The sequence below is a fragment of the Phaenicophaeus curvirostris genome, chromosome 22 (genome assembly GCF_032191515.1).
Source record: "Phaenicophaeus curvirostris isolate KB17595 chromosome 22, BPBGC_Pcur_1.0, whole genome shotgun sequence".
Classification (NCBI taxonomy): Eukaryota; Metazoa; Chordata; class Aves; order Cuculiformes; family Cuculidae; genus Phaenicophaeus; species Phaenicophaeus curvirostris.
The window spans coordinates 3,440,040-3,463,648 of NC_091413.1; the positions used below are offsets into that span (position 1 = coordinate 3,440,040).

General features: G+C 51.0%; 2 protein-coding genes across 5 annotated transcripts in view; one reads left to right on the forward strand and one right to left on the reverse strand.

Moving 5' to 3' along the window:
• Nucleotides 1-9,859, forward strand: part of NOC2L (NOC2 like nucleolar associated transcriptional repressor) — a 46,319-nt gene extending 36,460 nt beyond the window's left edge. Inside the window, exons 17-19 of the mRNA XM_069874686.1 lie at nucleotides 1,238-1,373; nucleotides 6,936-7,076; nucleotides 9,470-9,859. Coding sequence (XP_069730787.1) covers nucleotides 1,238-1,373; nucleotides 6,936-7,076; nucleotides 9,470-9,615 — 423 coding nt within the window. The 3' untranslated portion in view covers nucleotides 9,616-9,859. The remainder of the gene's footprint in view (nucleotides 1-1,237; nucleotides 1,374-6,935; nucleotides 7,077-9,469) is intronic.
• Nucleotides 9,860-10,890: 1,031 nt separating this feature from the next.
• SAMD11 (sterile alpha motif domain containing 11) overlaps nucleotides 10,891-23,609 on the reverse strand; it is a 123,716-nt gene continuing 110,997 nt past the window's right edge. For all 4 annotated transcript variants that reach the window (XM_069874681.1, XM_069874682.1, XM_069874683.1 and 1 more), the window contains 3 exons: nucleotides 19,076-19,200; nucleotides 15,307-15,417; nucleotides 10,891-12,451 (listed from right to left, as the gene is read on the reverse strand). In XM_069874681.1, coding sequence (XP_069730782.1) covers nucleotides 12,203-12,451; nucleotides 15,307-15,417; nucleotides 19,076-19,200 — 485 coding nt within the window. In that variant the 3' untranslated portion in view covers nucleotides 10,891-12,202. The remainder of the gene's footprint in view (nucleotides 12,452-15,306; nucleotides 15,418-19,075; nucleotides 19,201-23,609) is intronic.

The following is a 23,609-nucleotide window of genomic DNA, read 5'->3' on the forward strand; positions in this document are numbered from 1 at the left end:
CTAATGTGTGCTAATGCATGAGTGCTTCCCAGGAGGTGTGCAGCCAGGCACGGGCAGCGGGCAGCTGATGTTCAGAGAGCACTTGGGATTTAATTTGCATTCTGATTATCTTTGCCCTGCTGGCCTGAGCCCTTGCAAGTAAATCCTCTCCCTAATCCCCCTCCGGAGAGGTGTAAAGAGCAGTGAGGTGGTGTCAATTGCAAGTACTTAATGGCATTGATATTGGCTGTCTGTAGCAGCCAGGCTCTTGGCCCATTGATCTCTGTAAGGACTAGAAGGAGAAGCCATGCTATAGACAGACCTTAAGTATCTTCAGAGAATCTTAAAATGGTTTGGGTTGGAAAGGACACTAAAGCCCACCCAGTTCCATCCCCTGCCACGGGCAGGGACACCTCCCACTGGATCAGGGGCTCCAAGCCCCATCTAACCTGGCCTTGAACACCTTCAGGGATGGAGCAGCCACCACTGCTCTGGGCAACCTGGGCCAGGGCCTCCCCACCCTCACAGGAAAGCATTTCTCCCTAAAATCTCATCTCAATCTCCTCTCTTTCACCTTAAAACCATTCCCCCTCATCCTGATCAAGACCTCTCCCCGGATTTCCTGGAGCCCCTTTCAGCACTGGAAAGTCGCTCTAAGGTCTCCCTGGAGCCTTCTCCAGGCTGAACAACTCCAACTCTCTCAGCCTGTCCTCGTACGGGAGGTGCTCCAGCCCTCAGATCATCTTCGTGACCTTTCTCTGCAGCTCTTCTCTAGTAAACTGTGCTGAAATCTGCAGCCAAAAAGATGGTGCCTTTGCTGTAGCTGTCACAGCTTTTGGCTTTGGAGGAAAATTGCTACGTCAGGGATGACCAGCACAGTCTGGCTTGATTGCGCTTGGCTGCCCAAGCTCACAGGACCTGCCTGACTTTGAGCCCAGAGGTCTAGGACAGCCAGCTTGTCATGGATGTCTTGCATTTTCATCCACGCTAAGGCATCAGCAGGAGACGGCCCATTAGCAAAAGCAGTTTATTAGGTAACGATCAATAGAGCGGTGGTGCTTTGCATGTATCGTTCACCTTCCCAACTGACTCTCAGATCTGTTGCTCCCCCCGTTGGCAGCAGGCAGACCCAACTGTTCTTGGCAGGGTGGCTTACACGCACTGGGCAAAGCCAAGTTCCTGTGTTTAAGCTCAGCATTTTGTGTTTAAAAGTACAAGTTAAGGTTGTTCTTACTGTTGGTTATGTTTTTTTTCCCAGCTTGAAGATTTGAACTTCCCAGAAATTAAGCGTAAGAAGCTACAGGAAAACAAGGAGGAAGATAAGAAGGAATTCAAGGACCTCTTTGAGTTGGATAGTGACTCGGACGAGGAGAATGCTGGATTCCCCATAAAAGGTATGGAGATGGGGCTGGGCAAGGCACCTCCTTCTTCAGAATCCTGTACCATCTCTGAACACAATCCCACCCTGCCCTGGGAGGGATGGATACTAACCACGTTCGGTTCAAAACACAAACTGGTAGGGAGAGAGAACGCAGGGGGATGATGCCTTTGGGAGGATTTTTGAAGTGACAGAAGGTGGTTAGCTGGCCTTTATCTTTCTCTCCCTCTCCTACTGTGTCAATCCAGCTCATTTTAAAGCCTGGTTTAATCTTCTTCTGCATGCGACCCTTCTCTCTTCTCCCCTTAGCACCTTCTGTTTGCCACAGACATTGACCTCAACCTGATAGCCCAAGAACCAAGGTGGGGTTGGCTGAACACAGACCCTGCTTTCAAAGGCTTCCAAGGAGAAGCCGTGGCTTATTTTGTAATTCCCAGAGAGTGAGTCCTCCTTCCTGTGCTTGTAACTTGTGCACGTTCTGGGCTGAAGTCTCACCTTGGAGAATATAAAAGTGCTTCCTGTCTTTTTGCACTGAAAGTGGTGGTGCAGAAATCCATGTTTTGTTTCCGCACATATAAAAGAGGAATATGAATGTTGCAGCGATTGTAGGGGCTGGCTCCTAGGACGAGGATCTTTCATTCAAGAATGGTTATCTTCTCTTTGCATGCGCTTCAGATTTATTTATTTTATAGTGACTGATGGTGCAAGTATTCTTGACAAGCCGAGAAAGCGTAGAGCCAGCTTCTAAAGAAGGCGATGTGATGTCACTCTCTGGCTGTCACCACGAGGGGGCCACAGTAAATTGTGGAAGCTGCCTGAGAAGTTCACTACATGGTTGGAGGAAACTCTTAGATGTTCTTTTTGTGAGTTGGAATGTTTGGGATATCGCAGATTCTCAGAATGCATCGTAGGGCAGCTTGCAGGAATGCAGTTTTCTTGTTTGGAGATTTAATCTATGAATAAAGTCCTTGTCTGTTGTGCTTGTAGTCAGGCGTGAGGATAAATCTTGAGATCTACCACAGAACCAGTGAGTGTTGTCTCCCTCACAGGCATCTGTGGCACAGGGGGATGAAAAGTTTGGAAAGCTCTGGTTTGATCACTCAGGGTCAGTGGGGTTTTGCTTGTGACGTGGCAAAGGATGGGAGGAGAACAAAAGTGAGCACACATAACCCATCGAGGTGCTGAGAGATCAGAGGGACACAAAAAGGATTTGCTGAGATGCATCCTTGAGATCTGGGGTTGTCCTGCCTGCCCTAGGAGTCAGCGCCTTGGCAGAATCCCAGGGCTGGCTGCAGATGGAAAGTCAGAGAGGCCAGTTCTTCAGTTTGCTGCAGTTCTGTCTTTGTGGCCACATACAAGGGGATTTAGGAGGCCCTGCAGCTGCTGTGGCCTTGTGTATTCACTTCTTACCTCGTGAGGTTTGAAGGTAGGAGAGTCTGGGACAGTGGAAGGACTTTGGTTCATCTTGAATCACCCTCAAACTACTTCCAAGAGAGACACGGTGAGCATCTGCTGGCAGAAATCTAGGCAGGAAGGTAAGACTGCCCTGGATGGATCTTCTGGGAGAGGAAAGCAAGAAATATAGCTGGAAAACCAGAAATATAGCTGAGAATGCCCAGTGATGCTGATCTGCTTGAAAAGTGACAGGGAGAGACAGGTTGGATCTATGAAAATGGTTGTGCCTCTACTGTGTGAGATCAGCCCTTCTGACACAACGCTACTTCCAGGCATGAGCAGGAAGAAATGAAGCTTTTGGTGATGCCCTCCTTGGTTTGGGAATGCTCAAGCTGGTGTAGGAGAAGAATAGGAGGCTCTTTGGCAAGTTCAGCCATACCCAGAGACAGCCAGTTGGTAACGGCACAGAAAACTCTAGAAAAGTTCAAAACTGTTCTGAGCTCTTACTGAAAAGACCCAGTTCCAGGGTCCTGGGGGATATGTAGGTCTGCAAAGAAGGCAGAGGGGTGGGAGGGACTTCAAAAAAGGCAGGAATTCCCTGCCAGAAAAGTCCTAGCTAAATAGCTGGAGTGGTCTGTTGCTGTAACTCATCCTCTTCGGCAGCCCCGTGGGTTAAATCTATGAGGATGGTTGCCCTGGTCCAAAAAAACCTCCCTTCCCCCTCATGATTGCTACATAAAAGTCTGGATTTTGGAACGTGCTGCTGGTGTGGCATCCTTGAGGCTTTCTGGTGGGATGTTGGGAATGGAGGCGTAGTGAGAACGGCTCCCATCTCTCACCAACCACAGCATTTGGTTTGGCAGAAGCTTCCCTGTGTTGACAGGACGTTCTTCTTCCGATTAGTAGTTGTTTTGGCCTGTCAGGTCCCAGACCAAATTCACAAGAGTGGAAAATTGCCTGCTGAAAGCCAGGAAGTCATCCGTTTTCTGTTACTTAGCTGTTGTTTGAAGCCTCCCTCACCTTTTCTTTTGATTTGAATTAAGTAGCGTGTTGGTGAAATGCTGATTTCAGTTCTCACTGTCCCTGATCTCCCTGGAAGAGAGCAGGCCTGGATTGCAGCTAGAGTTCTTGGGTTCTTGGGTTAACCATCTTGCTTATTAACTAACTTCTACCTCAAAGACCTTTGTATTGAGCAAAACGGGCTCTGGAGAGGTCATTCCTGTCCGTGGCAGGGAGTGAATGGCACGTTTTTCCCAAACTGAGGTGTAATAATCAAGGTGAGAGAGGGAGTTGGGACAGGACTTTGAATCATAGAATCACCAGGTTGGAGAAGACCTTTTGGGTCATCAAGTCCAACCATTCCTATCTGCCACTAAACCACGTCCCTGAGCACCTCATCTTTTAAATACCTCCAGGGATGGGGACTCAACTATATTGTGGATCTGAGGGGAGATTCCCCCTCCTCTTACCTTGTGCAGGTGGAGCTGAAAGCTCCCTTCAGCAGGATTGCACACCCCTAGCATGAAAGTTGGTGAACACAAGCAGTTCCATCACATCATTTCAAGCTGCCCTATGGAATGGAGAAAGCATTTGGCAGGCAGGAGAGACTCCTTTGCTTGGGTCTCTGCAAAGAGGGGACAGAAACAAGTTGATTGTATTTGTGGAGCCCCTGAGCAGACAAGGGTAGAGCCGGGAGATGGGGAGGAAAGAGAATGGATTTGCTCAGTCGGTGTGTGGGGGTAGGGAAGTTCATGCGTTCTTCTCATTTACCAGCTGACAGATCTCCGGGAGGAAAAGCGGCTGCTCCTGGAAATTATTAATGGCTTAGAAAGAGGTGCTGGGCTGCCTCGTCATGAGGCAATTAAAGGCGAGAAGGGAGTGTGGTTGCAGCGTCTCTGCGGGCCCGGCTGTAATGAGTGATCTGTCCACATTAGGTGTTGGTGTGCCTCTAATGAACTTGAACAGGTTTCTTCATTTATCCCTCACATAATCATATTACATCAATTTAATGCCAGACTGGTGGGGGCCAGGGGTGTGGAAGGAGAGGTCAGACATTTTCATTTCCGAGCAGAATAATTGTGGCCCTTCTTGGCGGCAGAATTCCTGCTGTGGGCTGTCAGCTTGAGGCTCTAGAAGGCGGAGGGAGGAGAAAGAAGGGAGAAGCACTCATTATCCCTGAGCATTTTCTTCTGGACTCTCACTGATGCACTTGTGCCCCAGGAGATGGAAGCTTGAGTTCTGCATGAAGGTTGGATGGGGGCCTCTGTGTCTGTCAGTGGAAGAGGATGCGGGGGCTGATCTTAGAGGTGAGGAGCAGGAGACTGGAGAAGTTCAGTAAATTCCTCTTAGCAGCCTGCTGCCTATGTCATAGCATCATAGAATAGTTTGGGTTGGAAGGGACCTTAAAGATCATCCAGTCCAACCCCTGCCATGGGCAGGGACACCTGCCACTGAATTAGGTCGCTCCAAGTCCCATCCAACCTGACCTTGATCAAGGATGGGGCAGCCACAGCTTCCCTGGGCAGCCTGTGCCAGGGCCTCACCACTCTCATAGTGAAGAAATTCCTCTCTCCAGTTTATACCCATTGGCCTTTGTCCTATCACCACAAGCCTTTGTGAACAGAACCTCCCCAGCTTTCTTGTAGCCCTTTCAGGTACTGGAAGGTCTCTCTAAAATCTCCTCAGAGCCTGCTCTTCTCCAGGCTGAACAACCCTTACTCTCCCAGCCTGTCCTCATCCAAGAGGTGCTCCAGCCCTCTGATCGTCCTTGTAGCCTCCTCTGGACCTGTTCCAACAGCTCCATCTCCTTATGTTGAGGATTCCAGAACTGGACACAACACTCCAGAGTCCAGTGTCCTGTCTCGTAGGAAAGCCCTGACAGCTCCGTGCCCAATTCCTGCCCACAGCTGGTTTCTCTGCACGTTCTTGGATGAGCTGGTGGCTGGATCTGTCAGTGTTTTTACTGTTGTCGCTTGATGGATGAGAGCTTGGCCCTCTCGGCTGTTGCCTGAGCTGCTCAGGTGCCCCTCAGTACGATGTGGTACGGTGAACAGCGCTGCAATCCATCTTCTGCGGAGCGGGTGCTCTCCGCTCGGCTGCAGGCGCCCGAGAGAGCTCCGTCCGTGAGATGTGGCTTCTGATCCCTCGGGGGGCAATTGCACAGAGGCTGCATGCTGGCAGAGCTGACAGATGGGTGAGAACAGGGCAAGCAGGGCGATGACAGGGAGCTGGGAACGCTAGCAGCCAGCTTATTAATGGCTCTGCAGCCAGTTCAGTGTGTAACGTGCTGAGGAGGGAGGATGGAGCAAAAAAACAGGTGCCACGGTGGGGCCCAAGAATTGCACTGTGAAAAAGATGCACAGGCAGTTTGGAAGCAGAATCTGCAGTGTGAATAAGTAGCTTCTTCAATGGTTTTGTAAGCAAGGGAGCGCTGAGCTGAGCTTAGCTCAGGGGTGGTAGCTGGAAGGGGTGAGAAGCAGCTGAGTCTTCTGCTCCCTCTGTGCAGAATTTGTGTTCTATCATTGAAACGCCTTAATGCTTCCTCCCTGGCTGCCTTGGCCCTGCCTGGCCAGCTGCAGAGAGACTTAGCAGCTCTATCTGCTCCTTTTTGTTGTGACTAAAGGGAATAAAGCTAAGAGAGGTTTACACGGATGCCCTGAACCAGTCTACCTCTGTTTTCAGTCACAAACAAGCATGGAGGAGTGGAGGTGGGTATACACAGACACTACTTCTCAGCAGAACCAGCCCTTCTCTGGTCTCACGTTATGATTTATTCCTTTTTCACTTCTCTGTAGGCCTATTTCTTCTTCCTGTGCTCTTGTGTCCATCTTCCTCTCCTAGCTTTCCTATCTCTCTGCGCAGGGCAGTCAGGTATCTTCATGATGGATATTTGGGTGCTGCACCCATGGTGCTCCATAAAAACCAGGTAGCAGCAAATCCCAGGCTTTAGCAGTGAAACCCTGCGATGGGCTTCCAAGATAATTTCTCTGACCTCTAGCAGGTGCCTCTGAAATGTGTCCTTGGCTGGGCCACGGGGCTGTTTCGCCGTCCCCGTCCTTGTGTGGCTTTGCTCCTGAGGGTGGCTGGTGGGATGGTGGCACTTTACCCTTTGCAAACACCTCCTGCACAGATGCTCGTGTGCTGCGCTTTGTGTTTCCATTTAACGTCGTGAAAATACTTGCAGGTAAAGCCAAAGCCAAGCAGGCGTCAGACGACAGTTCGGAAGCGAGCAGCAAGGAATATGGCGAGGATGATGATGATGAAGAAGGAGTTTATGAAATTGAGGAGGATGAGGAAGACTTGGAAGAAGGCAGCGACTCAGATGGTAAGTAGTGCAGGTGGGCAAAGGGGAAGGGATGGAGCTGGAGGCTCCTATGTGTTCTGGGAGCTCCCCTAGAGAAGAACCGTCTCCTTTCCTTGCTGTGCTGCTGTTCTGAGCTGAGGGTGTCAGGAGGGACTTTTACATACACACACGCGCACCCTGGACAGGGAGACCTGGCAGTTTGGAGTCTATACTGAGAAGAGAGCGAAGGGGTTAAGGTCTTTGCAAGCCTTGCTCTAACAAGGCTCCAGTCCCTTTCATCTCTTTTCAGGAGCCTCCTGCAGAGAGGCTCAAACACACTCTTGAAGCGCAGCCCACCCCAGCAGGGCTCAGAAACCTTGCTTCAAGGCTCTCCACAGGTTACACACACGTCGGGGTGTGGAGGGTGGCTGCACTCTTCATCTGAGCGGTGCCTAGGCTATGGGGTGCTGCACAGGGTAACCCTTCAGCTGCTGTGTCTCTACAGGACAGTCCTAGTAGGTGATCTTGTCCAAGCCCTGCATTCGTCTGGGGTCTCTGCATTGACACAGTACGAGTACAGGCTCTGCTTGAACCACTGGCTTCGCTCTGGGCTCGATCCTGATCACTTCTACTGGTTTAGAAGCTCACTAGGAGTGGTGTCGGCGTGAGAGGCTGCTGGTGCAGCGTGGCCAGAGGAACGGCTGTCGCAACAGCTACTGAGAACCCCCCAGCTGCGTCCCCAGGGCTGCGTTGGATGCCAAGGCAGGCTTTGTTGCAGCTGAGGAGAGAGCATCTTCCCCTTCCGTCTCTTGCACTGAGCCGCAGCCAGCTCGAGAGCCCGCTCCGCACCCAGCAGTGCAGCTCGCAGCACTCGGCTCGCTCTCGTCTCCGCCTGCCAAGTCGCTCTGCGGCCCTGCAGACAGAAGCGGGGCTGCCAGGGGCCCTGGCTGCCGTCGTGCTCCTTTGCCGGTGTTTGTGTGCCACTTGCTGAGGCTTTTGTGCCTGCGTGCCAAGCCTCTGGTCCTCAGCGTGCCGGGGTGGGCTGCGAGGAACGGCCACAAAAGCTCCTGTGTGCAGGCTCCCTTTTGCTCATTTGGGAGAGCAGGAAGGGGGAAAGAGTCCAAGCGAGAGCAAAATGCGACTGATTTAGCAAGGCAGATGGCTGGGGCTTGGCATGCACGCCCGAACCTCGGCACCGAGAATAGATGGGTGTTTGATGCATGTTCTGACAATGCTATAAAGGATAAAGAGGGAGCGTTTCTCTCTCTGCTTACTGGAGTAGCTGAAGGAAAAGCACCTTTCCTTGGTGCCTAGGGGAGTGGGAACTCTGATTCTCCCTTCCTTTACCCCTAACGACAGCTTCCTTTGCTTCGGGCTGTAGGAGCACAGCATAGATCCATCAGTCCCAGTGCCTGGATACACTGGTGAAGCAGGAATGATATTCAGGCCCAAGGATCCAGGCCTACAGCACTTCTTCAGACTGCAGACAGGCAGATCTCCCCTTCCTAAGTCTTAAGCTCCGTGCACCGAGCGGTCCTGTTGTGCTTTTTACCAAAACACACACGCGAGCAGCCTGCTCGGGCCATAGAGCAGCAGGTTTGTGTCCACAGCAGCTGCCCAGCTCCAGCTCTGCACAAGCTCGGTGCTCTGGGGAGACCCTTTTGTGATCCTGCTTTGCTGCTGTCATGAAAGATGAGAAGTGCAGGAGCACCCAGCCCCTGCTCTGGGCAGCCACAAGTTGATTTTTTGCCCTTTGGGGTGGGGATTGAACTGGCAGAGCCCGGCAGCTGCTCTGGGGAGGGCTGAGAGAGGGAGAGGCAGCCGTGTCCCACAGCTCCTGCTGCCCTCATAGGACTGCAGGGAGGAATCGGGGCTGAGCAGTGGTAGTTGAGCCTAAAAAAGCTGGTCTGCAGGGCCTCCTTTGGAAACAGGGGGGAAGGAAGCTCAAGCCATGCTTCTGAAATGAGCCAGAAGGGCATGGGAATGGGGCCACAGCCCCTAGAAGCCGGCTCTCACTTGTGCTCTGTGCTGTTAAAATCTATCTTTGCAAAAAAAGGAGGGAGCTTGGGGCTAGTTTTTGCGTGTGGGCGTCTTGCCGTTACCTCTGACAGCTCCTTTCTGTCAGCTCTTAATGCCCAGCCTGACATCTCTAGTGGGGAAGTGAGCTCTGAGGGCTGAAGGCTTGGAGGCAACGCCTGTCTCGTGCCCCCAGCCCTTATTTTGCATTTCAGCCTCAGGCACAACCGTCAGTCAGGGCTCCTCTCCTCGCGCTGTACCGAGCTCCCTGCAGCGCTCTCCTGCCGCTATCTGGGAGCTGCAGTGGCGCCAATAAATTAATGAGTGTCTGGGATTAATTAGCAATGAGTTGCCTCGACTCGCCTCACTCTCCCTCCCGGTAAAGCAGGATTTACACCTCTCCCTCTTTCCACCCGCAGAGGAAGGCGAGGAGGCTGCTCAGGTTTCCCAAGGGTCACGGAAGAAAAAGAGCTGCCCTCGCGGGATGTCGCGCTCCGACCTCGAGCAGCTGGCCCAAGGAGACGAGGACATTGTGGAGGACCTGAACGTCTCTGATGATGAGTGAGCACCCTCACAGCCACCCCATCTGAGCTTATCCCTTCCGGAGCAGCTGCGTACGGGATCGCTCGGGCTTCGGCACCTGTAGACAGTTCTCAGCAGTGGTAAGAGCTGGGGAGTGTGGCGGGTGGGAGGCCAGCCCCAGGTGCCACCAAGGACCTTCTCAGTGACACAGCAGAGACGCTACCTGGACTTGCGAGCTTTTTCTACCAGTTGTTTTCGATAACAAATAAAACTGTGGTCACGTCAAAGCGAGTCGAAGTGCTCGGCCCAGGTAATAAAGAGCCCTCATTAAAACCTGCATAGGGTTCCGTTTCACCTCCTGCTGGAGCGTAAGAGGACCAAGGGGAAGGACATGTTCTCTTGTCTAAGGGTCCTCCAAGCTCTTCAGCCAACCCAACCACCCACGTGGCCCCAGATTTTGCTCCGGGGCCCTCGCCAAACCCTCCTTTTTGCCAAGAAATACTTAAAAACCCAGATGTGCTGTAGCCTGGTTGTCTCCCTCTCACTCACGTGTGTAAGTGATAACAACTCAGTGTATGCAGAGAGGTCATTGTGCTCTTCCTGTCCTACACCGAGTGCTGCTCCTTTCCTGCTTCCAGACATCATTACTGCATAGGTAATTACTGCTTAGTGCAGTGTCGTGGGGTGTTTGCTTTAATTCAGAGTTCGTTACATCTTTTTGGAGCTTAGCGGCAGGAATAGGGAGTGAGAGGGTTTCTTTTTCCCAGCTGCACTTGCAGTAATTACTAGACCAGCCCTTCCTAGACCCAGTAAGGGGAGGAGTAATGTCAAAAATTAGTAATTTGGGATTTATTATCAGCATTATTGCAATTATTGTTATCATTTATAGCCTGCTCTGAGGGGACCAAAGCACCTGCTGCTTCATTAGGGGTTTGGGTCAAGACTGAGGTTCCCTACATCTCATCTTCAGGCAATTACAGATGGGAGCCTGGGATCTGACTGCAAAGATGAGAACTGAAAGCCCTAACCGTAGGAAAAAGGTTTTAACTTACCTTTTTTTCCCAAAAAAGAAAGGAGTTTCTTTTTCTCCTTTCTCTAACTTAGCAGGGCAAGGTGCTCTCTGCCTTTTGGCAGCTGTAAACCCATCCCTGGGTCAGTATCCAGGCCAGCGATGGAGCAGCTCAACTGCACCAGAAGCACGTGAGGGGTAAGGGCATGGTCCCAGTGACCACCCAGTGAAAGAAAGGAGACCGCTTAGGTCAAGAAACCACCTTCAAGGAGCTCAGGAAGCTGGGTACCATTTGTAAATTAAGTGTTTTTCTTTTTTATTTAAATTGATTGCTGGAAAGCATTTTTTTTCATCGTGATGTGATGGATAACGACTTTTTTTTTCTTTTTACAATATAAAGAAGCTAATGTACCACCAAGCTATTTTGTAAGAAAAACGGTAGCACGTGCAACGTTTAAACAAAAAGAAAAGGGCGGGGGGGGCGGAGAGAGAAAAGTACCACATGTGATTGTTGTTCACAACTGTACAAGTCACAGGAGGTCACCCCCAGGAGTTACCGTCTCATTCACAGTAGTAAAAACTCTACCCATTGTTTGTAGCCTGAACACCCCAGCGTCCCTCCCCTCGTCTGGGAACGCACGGGTTTCCATCTCGTGGTCCACAGCAGGCCCCAATGTGCAACTACATCCACCTCTGTAACAAGGCTTTGAAAAGAAAACCAACCCTGTGAACAAAAAACCCCACCCCGATGTAGAAACGAGTCTGTTGTCCACGTGAAGGAGGGAGGGGGCCACGCTGGAGTGAAGCCTGTGACCCTGCATCCCACCGGAGCGCATGCTCTTCTCTTTTCTTCTCTTCACTTCAAATAAAACATCTAATAAAAACAAACCAAAGCTCTGCAGGGCTGGAGCGCAGGAGAATCCGCTCTCGGCCTGTGCTGAAGGGGACAACGTGCCAGGGGACAAGGGCAGCACGGAGCTGCCGTGCCGTACGTACCATCCACTCTCAAGTAAACATGGACCGGAACTTGCCTTTGTTTTCTTTCTTTTTGTCTGTCTTTGGTATGGTTTGAAAAGTCGCTAGAGATGCATAGACACCTGAATGAGGAACTGAGCACAGCTTCCAGGGAGGAGGAGATGCTTGGGAAGGTGGTCGCGTTCATTGCCAATGGGTTTTTTTTGCTCAGGGGGGCTGAGGAGCAGTGCCTGTTCCCCTTTCCTGCTTGGAATCACACCCAGAAGTTCTCAAAAGCCATTTCTTCAAAGGCAAAGAAAAGTGTTCATTCCCCATGGTGAGCGAGAAGGGGTGTGGAAGGGAACGCTGCTGCCATCCTCCAGAATCATCTTTCTCATCACTTGTGTTGTCTCAGTACATCTTTGGATAATTATTTTTCTTTCCTTCCCTTTTCACAGTTTTTAAAACTTCTGTAGGTTGTCGGGTTGTTTTTTTTTTAATGAACCCACCCCCCAAAAAAGCAAATGCATCCAAAAAAATCACCCCCTCCCTCCCTTCTGTGTCTCACACTGCTGAGGGAGCCTCTCTCCTGGTCTCCCAAACGGCGTTACCTTCAGTTTATTCAACTGAACCTCAGTTCCAGAAGCAGTCGAGAGCTCCCCTGCAGTTAGGAGGGAGGTTTGGTGGTGTCGTTGATCCCAGCGATGATGGAGGGGTTGCCGTTCTCCTGCTTTGGTGACACGCGGCTGGCGGAGGGGAGGCCGCTGCTGAAGGGGGAGGCCACGCTGCCCGTGGAGGACGGCCGGAGATCGCCGGCGGGCAGGTCCCGCTCCGGGGGCCGCAAACCAGGAGGCTGCAGCGGGAAAGCCATGGGGAAGCCTGCCATGTACAGCACTCTGCCCACTCTCTTGGCAACCTACAAAAAAAAATGAAATACATTAAATAAACGCAGGAGAGGGGAGTAAAAAGGGATGAGAATGTGCACAATGCATCTTCAGAAACCCATCGAAGCTATATTTTTGTGCACCAAGCCCAAGTATTCCTAAGTGGACTGCAGACAGTAGAGCTACCATTCCTGGTCCCCCAAAAAACCCTTGGTGACTTACCAGAGAAGACCTGGGAAGGAGTCCTCCTCTCTCCTTTTTTCTACAGGACTCTGCCCTGCTTTATTCTACCAGGCACTTCAGTACAGCTGGAGCTGCAAGGTCTACCCTAGATTACAGGCTAAAAGAAGTGCTTGGACTTGCAGTGGGGACCCTTTTCCTGTGATGCGTTTTGCATGTGTCTCTGTTCTTTGGCCAGAACGAGTTTGACAGTCTCACTGAGGTGTAGGCTGAAAGGGAGTGACCCAAGGCTGAGCCAAGTTCAGCCTCTGATCTGAAGTGATAGGGTCGCACTGTCTCATCAGGGAACTATGGAAACCAGAAGCCCGTTTACTTGCCTAGATAAAGCTGCATGGACAACTATCACAGAATCAGAACCATTAAAGCCAGAAAAGTCCTCTAAGCTCATCCAGTCCAACCCCACCGTGCCTACTAAACCACGTCCCAAAGTGCCACATCTACACAGTTTTTAACCCGTCCAGGGATGGAGGCTCCATCGCTGTCCTGGGCAGCCCCTGCCAGTGCTCTTTCAGTATAGGATTTTTCCTAATATCCAATCTAAACCACCCCTGGTGCAACGTGAGGCCATTCCCTCTGGTCTTATCACTTGTTACCTGGGAGGAAAGCAACGCGGCTGCAGGGTGGCTGCTGTTAACTGCGCAGGAAGCCGTAAGCCTGCAGCCTCTCCCTTCGTCTGCACAACCAAAGAAACCTCTCCTGCAGCGGTTCTTGCCTCCCAGCAAGGGCCAAAGGCCCCACAACTTTCCAGCACCTACACAGCTGTTTCACATTTAAACTTAAACAAAAACACAGGCTTGTGTTCGAACCAGACAACTGTGGCATTATTCAGTTAGCGACATCGGGACTGTGCTCCCCGCGTACTCCCCCCCTCCTCCACCCATGCCTTATTATAGAACTTTAAACACTATTGATTAAATCGAAGCAGGTTTTTTCTCCTTTCAGCCCATATCTCATATTCCCCCACCAAATCTGATCTAAGAACGTCTGTGAGCTGTTTGGCATCCTCTGTTTTTTAAGAAACATAAAGAGTTTTATTTCCTACTGAATTGACCCACGGGGAACAATTGCCCACAGAACCTTTTTATTAGGCCCCTCATAAACAGCGAGGGCTGTAGGGAAAGCAGTAAAGTCGCTCTTATTGTTTTAACATAATATAACAAATGTATAGCTTGTGGGGTTAGGAGAGCGACGCTGGGCAGCCCATGGACGTGCACGCCGCTGTCACAACCCTGCGCGTGACAGAATCCCCTGGGGAACCCGACGGAACAGCCTGTTCTTGACACGTGTCAGAAGCTATTTTCTGATTATTAAATGGGGAAAAGAAAGAAGCAAGCAGAGATGTTGGTCTAGATTTGAGTCCAAGCAAAGGGGAGCGGAGGCAACTGAAATGGAAGTCACCGTGACTGCCAGGCAGCAAAGCAGATCGAAAAAAGCAAGGCTCTACGGGCACAGCCAAGTCATAGATGAGGGGAAAGTGTTATTTTGAGAAGAAGAAACATCGCTGTGGTGGGAGGTGTCACTGCCCACGGCAAGGAGATTGGAATTATATGATCTTTATGGGTCCTTCTGACCCAAACCATTCTACAATTCTCAGGGCACAAGAGCAAACTATTATGTTGAAGAGCAAATATGGTCCCCAAAACCACAGCACTTGACTAAATCAAAGGCAAATATTATTTCTACTTCCAGGGTATCGAAATAGAAGTGAACAGGAGGGGGCGGGGGACACAGCCTACGAGCTATGATCATCAAGAAATAAGGGTTAGATTGGGCATTAGGGAAAAATTCTTTAATAAAAGACTTGTGAAGCATCGAAGAGGCTGCCCAGGGCAGTGGTGGAGTCTCCATCCCTGGAGGGTTTCGAAAAGTGTGTGACCATGGCATTTGTGACACGGTTCAGCAGGCACGGTGGTGCTGGGCTGACCGTTGAACTGGATGAGCTGAGAGCTCGTTCCCAACCTTAATGATTCTATAAAAACATTATGGAAGTCTGTTACTAGCACGGCACAGAAGGGAAAGAGCTGGTCCATTACTCACTGGGGATGGAAGGTAATCAACAGATGACATTGAGATGCATTAAATGCATTTGTGCTTCAAGTCTCGCTACAAAGAGAGCCACCACGAGCCATCTAGTTACACGGAAACCAAGCAGCGAAAGGGTTTACATCCAGTTTAGAAAACAAGAGAGCTGGTTCCAGAGATGGCTTTGCCCAGTTCTTCAGGATGGCTGTTTTCAGGTTCAGCTGATTTGGAACCACCTACCTTGCCTTGCCTGTTTACAGCCTTTCTTCTTTCCTGACTGGTATTTGTGGGAACAGCCTAATGTGTCCTTTCTAGCAGGAGCTGGTCCATTTTAGGAGTTTTCCGCTGCATCTGTTATTCCCTCCCACCACATGTCCTGAACTACTTGCTTGTGCCCCCCTGGGCACTGAATACTGCCCGTGTTTTCTTCCTGAACTGGCTGTGAGGTGAGGATATGGAACACTTCTGGAGAACAGATGAAGCTTTCTTGAATTCAGAATTACAAATAAATAAACACTTATTGCTTGATAAAGTATAGTCAAAAAGCAGATCTCTTGACAGCTCTATTCCAGCCAGGGACACCTTTAAAGGGTGCCACTTGCTACTGAATAGGAAATTCTCCTACCTGTGACCTTATCTTCAGTGCAGGTCCAAGTTTCAGGCCCATGTTGTTCAGTAAGTGCTCTTCTGTCAGGAGGGGCAGGGTCTCGCCATCAATAGCCTGCTCTCGGAATACCTGGAAGAAACCAGAACACAGGTCCAGGTTTAGAAATGCCAGTGGCAGATGTGATGCTCTCATCTTTCAGCTGCACAGAAGGGCACTGGAGAAGAGGTGGCCTTTTAAGAGCCTCTGTGATGAAGCAGCACATATGAATACATGAATCCTGTCTCCACAGATAGAATCGTACAATCGTGGATTCAACAAGGTTGGAAAAAGAACCTCTAAGATCATCCAGTCCAACACCACCGTGCCTAATAAACCATGTCCTGAAGTGTTACATCTACACAGTTTTTCTCCAGGGAAGGAGGCTCCACCTGCCCAGGCTGGGCAGCCTGTCCCAACACTAGGAGCCAACACGTAAAAGGAGACACGTGGGAATGTGAATTCAGGCTGGTCGGGCCATTTTAGATAAAGCAATACTTCTTTTCCTTGATGTTGGGATGTTTTCTCTGAGGAACATCCCCAGGTTTAGCAATCAAACCAGTGGACCCAAGCATGATGCTATAAGCCCAGCTGACAGCGTATGATGGGCTTGAGAAAGAAGAGTGACATGCCCAGGGGCCCTGTCCCAACTCTAAAAAGGGCAGAAGACATAGGAAAAAAAGATGAGAATCTAAGTTCTGGCAAATCCTAGGTCACCCACACTTGTGTGGATATTTAGAAACAGTTGAGCCAGGAACTTCAGAAGTATTTGCAGACCTCAGTGAGGAACACACAACTGAAAAGGAGAAACGCGCTTGTTCGTGCATTTTCTTCTCAAAGCTGCTAATTTCCCAGTCTCCAGGCAAAATACATAACCAGATCTATGGGGCATATTCTGCAGTTGGCTGCATGCATGTGCAGCACTCCGGTTTCCACTTCTTTTGGGTATTTTTCTCTCCTCCTGTGCCCATCCTGTATCACAACCATCCCTAGAACATGCGAGCAGCCTGGAGAACACAGTTCATCGCGCTGTTTGGCAGCAATTCCTGATACCCAGAGCATCAGCTGGGATCAGGGAGGATGATCTCCGTCTCTTTTAGCACCAGCCCCTTCCTATTCCCCAACACTTCCAGCAACGTGGGCTAACGAACATTGCAGAGCCCTGTACTGACTGAGGGAGCCACAACTAAACGTGGCACTACCGAGTCAACTGCATCCTGTTAACAACCCTGTTAGCTGAGTGAAGCAGAACCTAGTGATGTACACACATACAATCACAGAATTGACAGCAATCTTATAAATGACAGTTTAATATCAGCACATTCTAATACACCCAGTCACGCAAAACCATACTGCTTTAAAGCCTTCTCAAAGACAGGAAAAAACACTTTCTTTTGCCTTTATCTATTTCAAATGACAGGGTCATGTAAGAGTTTTCCATCTAATACGTACTGTGCTGTAAAGGTTAGTGTCTTACATGCTCTTATTGCTCCATTCTTCATGCGCAGAACAGGCTGCACCTACACTACTCTCCCCCTGCCAGTGTTTGGTAATTCAGCCAGTGGGTTCCTCTTGGCCCTGCGAGATGTCAGTCAGATGCTGGTTTTTCTTACTAAACCACCTCACTCCATAGCAAAGAGGCTTCAAGTTGTACCAGGGCAGGTTCAGATTAGACACTAGGAAAAAAATCTTCACTGAAAGGGCTCTCGGGCAGCCCAGGGAGGTGGTTGAGTCCCCATCCCTGGAGGGGTTTAAGAGACGGGTGGATGAAGTGCTCAGGGATGTGGTTTCCTAGTGGACAGGTATGGTTGGACTCAATGATTTCAGAGGTCTCTTCCAACTTAGAGATTCTACGATGTCCTCACCCCCCAGCTCACACTGGACACTCCCCCAGATGAGCTGTTGCGTTCCGTCTCCCCGTGCAGTGGCTTATGCAAAGTGTTATTATTACTAAACCCAAGGGAGAGGGGTCAGTTTACTCTTACCGGCTGCTTTTTCAGCTGCGGAGCATAACCCAGAGCCATCCCTTTGGAGAGCAGCACTGGCTGTTACAGCCAAGGCAGCCAAGCTGTTTCAAGTGGTTTTTACCGCTTGACTCTACCAGCAAAGCTACTCATGACTGCAGCATGTGTTTCCGCTCTTTGACCTAGCAAAATGGCCTCAGATTGTTCAGATTAGACATCAGGGAAAATTTCTTCACCAAAAAGGGCTCTCGGGATGCCCAGGGAGGTGGTGGAGTCCCCATCCCTGGAGCGGTTTAAAAGATGGGTGGATGAGGTGCTCAGGGAAATGGTTTAGTAGTGGACAGGTACGGTTGGTCTCGATGATCCCAAAGGTCTTTTCCAACCAAACAATTCTATGAAAACTCACTATACCAGTTTCTTTTCCTTCTTCTGAAGCCAGCGTGGCTGGGAGCCAAGAGTCTCCCTTCACTCAGCACTAAATCCTTCCACAAAGTGCCTTAAAACTTCAGAAAACTGTCCCCTTTGGGTGTCCCACAGGTCCCGATCCACTGTCTAGGACTGAAAGCGGGGTCGGCAACTTTTGTTTTTGCTGAAGTTTCCTTGTTTGTCTGCAACACATTTCTAAATGCACAGCGTAACCACCAAACTCTGCCTGGGTTTTCCTGGCAGGAGAAGCCTGCGGAGCGGTGCCAGACCTCCCCGGCAGCTGTGGTTTTGGAGAAGAGAGCACAGACAGCTTTGCAGTTTTAGAGCCACGGAGCTGGGCTGCCCTTGAACACTGGCATTTTCACATAGTAAAAACCCTGTTAAGCACATAACCATGGTGAATAAAAACGCATCATCCCTTAAGCCGTGCAGCCGCCCCTACATAATGCAACGGAGCAAGGCCACGACAGGAGGCTGTTTACAGCGGCTCCCATTATCGTAAAACATTTTGTTTGCAGCGCACCGAGAAGATTGCTGAACCTTTGTCTCAGCAAGCTATTGATTTCTTCCCCACCAGTCCACCTTCCGTGCCAGCTCCTGGTATAAGTGGACGATCCTTCCGCGAGGTGGCTGTGTTAAAGATTTCTGCACGGTTCCTTAATTCAGAAGATTCCAGGCAACTCGGATCTTCGCTCCCTAATACAGGAATGCAGACGCACTGCAATGCCACCGGAGCGAGAGCCCCGTTTGAGGTAACAGAGAATGCGAGTAGCTGGTTTGAAAGCCTTTTGCTTGATAACTGCAGCCCACACGTGTACAACCCTGATCCCATCACCATCCCCTTATCGCCCTCACTAAACTAGCTCCTCAACTCCCCTCTACACATGCCAGCCTGCCGCTTCTCCCTCCCATAAACACCCATCCATCCATCATCATCTTTTAACTAATGGTCTTTCCCTCCCTGCACTCCCTAATCATGAGCCCCTCCCCAGCTTTCCTGGAGTCCCTTTCAGTACTGGAAGCTGCTCTGAGGTCTCCTCAAAGCCTTCTCCAGGCTGAACAACCCCAGCCTGCAATGCCCTAGGTGAAACACAAGACCACAGGACCTTGGTTGGCACCATGAGCTGCCCACCCCAACCCAGTCACAAGCTGACAAACCATCCACAGCTGCCCCACGCAAAGCCAGCGCCGTTCAGTGCTGCGACAGAGCACAGAACAGCTTCAACAAGCCTGAGCTGGACAGTGAGAGGTAAGACCTCCTCCCAGGCTGGACCAATGCAAGCAAAATAGGCACAGATGGGAGCGAGAGAACATGGAGAACGTTCCTCCCGTGATGTTCTTGAGGCTGTGAAGAGATTTACCTGAGTGTACTCGGCGCAGCCAGACAAGTTGGATACGAAGCTGCATACATCCTCCACCGTCCATTTGCTGATGTCTTCCAGCGCAGGGCTTTCCTCACCATCCAGAAAGAGACCTCCCATGGTGCCTGGATTGTTTGGAGTTGGGGGGTAGGAAGGAGGGAAGGAGAAAGAAACATAAATCATTAAAATCCCACACGGACAACAACGAGCCTGCAATCTGAATATTTCTCTCTAGCCACACATTCATCTTTAATGACCTGTCAATTAAAGCACTGGGCAGGGTCAATTCATAGGCCTCTTCCTCCTGGAGGTCCCCAGCTTAGAAAAGGGGGGCAGGGGAAAGGAAAAAGCCTAGCTAATGCATTTCATGTGTTTAATGTTCTTCAGCTGCGGGAAGAGAGGGGGAAGGGAGAGGAAAGAAAAACCCTGAAGGAGTGTTTCTCCACACGCACCGCAAAGCGGAAAACTCTGCCTGCCCTGTGGGTTTCTTTCCCCCAGCCCTTCTCCTGGCTACGTGCTCCGAATGCTAACGGGCCCCGGCACCTCTCCCTGGTGGCCCACTGCCTTGCCAGAGCGTGAATCGCTGGAGGACGTCTTGCTCTTTCCAAGGGTTCATTTTCAAGCCACCCCCAGCCTGAAAGCTCCATCGGATCGGTCCTCTCCGCCCCACGGCAGGAGCTGGGCATCTCTGCTGGCCAAGGAGCTGATGGGTGATGGGGTGACCCCTGCCAGCCCCCGTGACGCTCCGAAGGCAGCACGGCTCTGTTGGAGCCCATATGTCAATTCTCCGAAACGCAACAGCGGTTCGGGTCCCAGCCCTGTCAGCGGAGATGAAGGTGATGGGTTCCAAAAGGGTGGAAGAGAGCCCCTCGCCGCCGGTGCCTGACAGCACAGGACGTGCAGGTGAGGAGAGCACCGTCCCGAGCCGAGAGAGGCTGGAGGAGTGCACGGAGAATAGGAAACGGCGAGAGAAACGCCAGCCAGGTGACTCCTATCTACTGCAAATGCACAAACAAGTCATGAAGAAACCTAGCTCCAGAAAACAACGTTTCTTGAGAAAACAACCCAAACCAAAAGGGATTGTTAACCTGTGGAACTCACTGCCGCACGGCATCATTCAGACCCTGAGATCCAGAGGACATTCATAGGCACATGAACATCCACGATTATAGTGGGTGAGGGGTATGAACTGCAATGCTTTAAGGCACAAATCAACAAATTATCAGAAAAATATTTCTCTCAGGGGTCTACCATGACAAAAATATCTGTTCTGTAGGCTTAAGGTTTCTCCTCAAGGCAGGTGACCATCATACCCTTGCTGTGACTCCTCTTGCTCCTGTCCACAGCAGGTTGGAGACCTTTTCTGCTCCTCTCCCAAGCGACAAGGCGATAGGACGAGAAGAAATTGCCTTGAGTTACATCAGGGCAGGTTTAGATTGGATATTAGGAAAAATTTCTTCACTGAAAGGGTTCTCGGGCACCGGCACCGCTGCCTAGGGAGGTGGTTGAGCCCCCATTCCTGGAGGTGTTGAAAAGACAGGTAGATGAGGTGCTCAGGGATATGGTTTAATTATGGAAGAGGTACGGTTAGACCCAATGATCTCAAAGTTCTTTTCCAATCAAACAATTCTATGATTCTAATGTCAAGATAAAGTGGGATGCAAGAAAACACGGTGGGAGACAAGCCCAGGGAACGAGGAGCGGCCAGTTCCCTGGGGAACACGCCAGGTCAGGGGCAAGAGGCACAGCAAAAGCAAAGAGCAAAGCCACACGCCAAGTCCCCTCTAGCGAGTTGGCAAAGCCACCAGCACAGTCAAAGGTAATAGGAGGACAGGATTTAGAGAGGATGTTATCATGCAAATAAGATGCTTTTAAAATCAAGAGCCATCTGCCCGAGCAGCACTCAGACGCTATGTAAGTGTTTCCACTACATTTCCACTCCGAGCTTCCTGCTTCCCTTCCCAGCCTCACCCTCTGCACCGTCCCCAGAGCTGCACCACCGCGACGGCTCCTCGGGGCAGGAGACAGCGATGCCCTGCCTGCCGTGGGCTCTGGCACTGCACAGGGTGGCCCATGCGCATCTCCTGGTGCCGCAGTGATGCAGGGATCACCAGCCTCCTGCGCGGAGAGGAGCGCCCAGCGAACAGGGGTGAGTCCACATCTCTCCTTAGGCACCCAGGCCAGTGTGAACAGACCCTCCCTCTCCACACCTCGGTGATTCAGGTCTTCACAGGCCCCCTTGCCAGCCCTTCCTACCAGCCCAGGCCCCTCAGGGTGCTCACTGGACTTTTCACATCACCTTCACATCCTTATCTCTACCACAATCTTCTTGCAGGCATCAGGTCCTCTCCCCTCCAGCGTAAGCACCATGCTTACAAGATGCTCTGCCTGCCTGTGATGCTCATTGTCCCCTGCCCTGTCACCCTGAGCCCTACTGGAGGCTCCCTCGTTACCCTCTGCCTCGTCACCCCGTCCCCAGCCTCTCGCTCCCTTCACACCCCTTCTTTTTCCAGCTAGAAAAAACTTCCAATACTTTAGTGTCCCTAATAGCAGCTGCAGAGAAAACAAGCGGCTTTCTTGCACGCGTGGCGCCCGTCAGCGCGGGAGGTGGAGGCCGAGGCCGCTGCCAAAGAGCCAGCAAGCGCTCTCCTTCCCCTCGCCACCCCCGGCTACCAGACAGACAGATGGACGCGAGCCCTCATTCTCATTCCCGTTGCATTCCATTTTCCAGGAGACAAACCCACAGCTGCTTAAGTTAAAATTCACAAAACGCTCAAAGGGCTGAGGGCTTTTTATTTACTGGGGATGGTTTTCTTTTGAGGGGAGGGTTTTTCTGTCTCGGGGTGGGAGATAATTCCCTTTTCTCCTCTTTGGAAGAGTGGCTGCAGCTTCGGAAATGGAGGAAGTGGAACTGAACTCAATTATTCCAGGCACAGTCAATGCTCGGGCGAGACACCTCCATCTGCAGCCAGAGCAAGCGTCTCCGAGGGGATCTGACTGTAACAGCCAACTGCTTTAAAATTAGGTACTTCCTTATTCCAAAAGCAAGCCAAGGATTCAATTGCAGCAACGAAAGGCTTGGGAACGAAGTCTCCAGCCACCAGCCAGCCCGCCCCATCTGCGGGGTTTAACCTCTGCCTGGCTGGGCAGCCCCAGCAGCCCCACACGCTCACCAGGTCCCCAGCGGCGTGAGCAGAGACTGAGCCCTGCTGCTGCTCTCCCAGCTGGAGCTCATCCAGGGATGAGGGGAAAGGTGTGAGGCTTCCCTGTGGTCCCTCTCCTGCACACGTGCTCGCAATGCTGGATGTGTTCCGAATGCGGGATCGTTCGCAGAGTTACTGACATCGCCAGCAGAGCTGGGCCAGCAACTGCTTCTCCTACAGAAACCTCTGTGGTTTTCCTTCCTTTGTCTCTCCGTGGCCTCAGAAGAAAGGAAGGAAGAGGTCAAGACGCACACAGATGCGCACACTGAGCCTGCTGTGGCCAAGAGCGAGAGCAAGACAGACCCACTGCATGGGAACAAGAAATATTTTCCACGTCCCCACACACAGAGAAACAGAATATGGCCAAAATATTTATCTCAGTGATTTTGTTTTCCCTTCCCAGTTATACCAGGGAATCAGGGACCGGCTGGTGGAAATATTCTTGGGAGGGGGATGGTAAATACCAGTGCTTTGGGTTCTGGCCTATTAGCAGTTTCTGTGCCACAGAACTTAAAAGCTGGAAGGTGGAAACCTATTTCCAATGAACTCGGGGGCAGAACCTCCCTGTTCCCTGCAGGAAAGCCCAGGATCTCAGTGACTGGAGAGGACTCATAGAATTGCTTGCTTGGAAAAGACCTTTGAGATCATCAAGTTCAACTGTATTTGCCCACTACTAAACCAGATCCCTGAGCACCTTATCTACCTGTTTTTTCAACACCTCCAGGGATGGGGACTCAATCACCTCCCTGGGCAGCTATTTCAGTGCCTGAGAACCGTTTTGGTGAAGGAATTTTTCCTCATGTCTAATCTGAACCTGCCCTGGCACAACTTGAGGACATTCCCTCTCATCCTGTCGCCTGTCACTTGGAAGAAGAGACCAGCATCCACCTTGCTACAAATTCCTTTGAGGCAGCAATCTCCCCCTCAGCCTCCTCTTCTCCAGGATAAACAATTCAGTTCCCTCAGCCACTCCTCACAAGACTCATTCTCCAGCCCCTTCACCAGCTTCATTGTCCTTCTCAGCGCCAGTAGCTCCAAAGGCTCAGTAAACATTCTACCTACTCAGCACCCCTGAAGTCAGGGCTGTGGAGCTCGGTTTCCACCTCCCCTTGCCCTTTTGCTCCCTCCTTGGCTCTGTCACCAGTCTAAGGTCACCAGATGCAGAAATAACCCCAGGAAGGACTTCAAGAGGAGGATGCACCAGCTGATTGCAGTGGTCCCTCTGTCCTCAACACGTATCTCATTTGCTATAAGCACAAGACCAACCCTCAGCAAACCGCATCCCATCAACAGCCTTTCCTAATTTTGAAGTCCCTAGAGCAAAAGGGCTC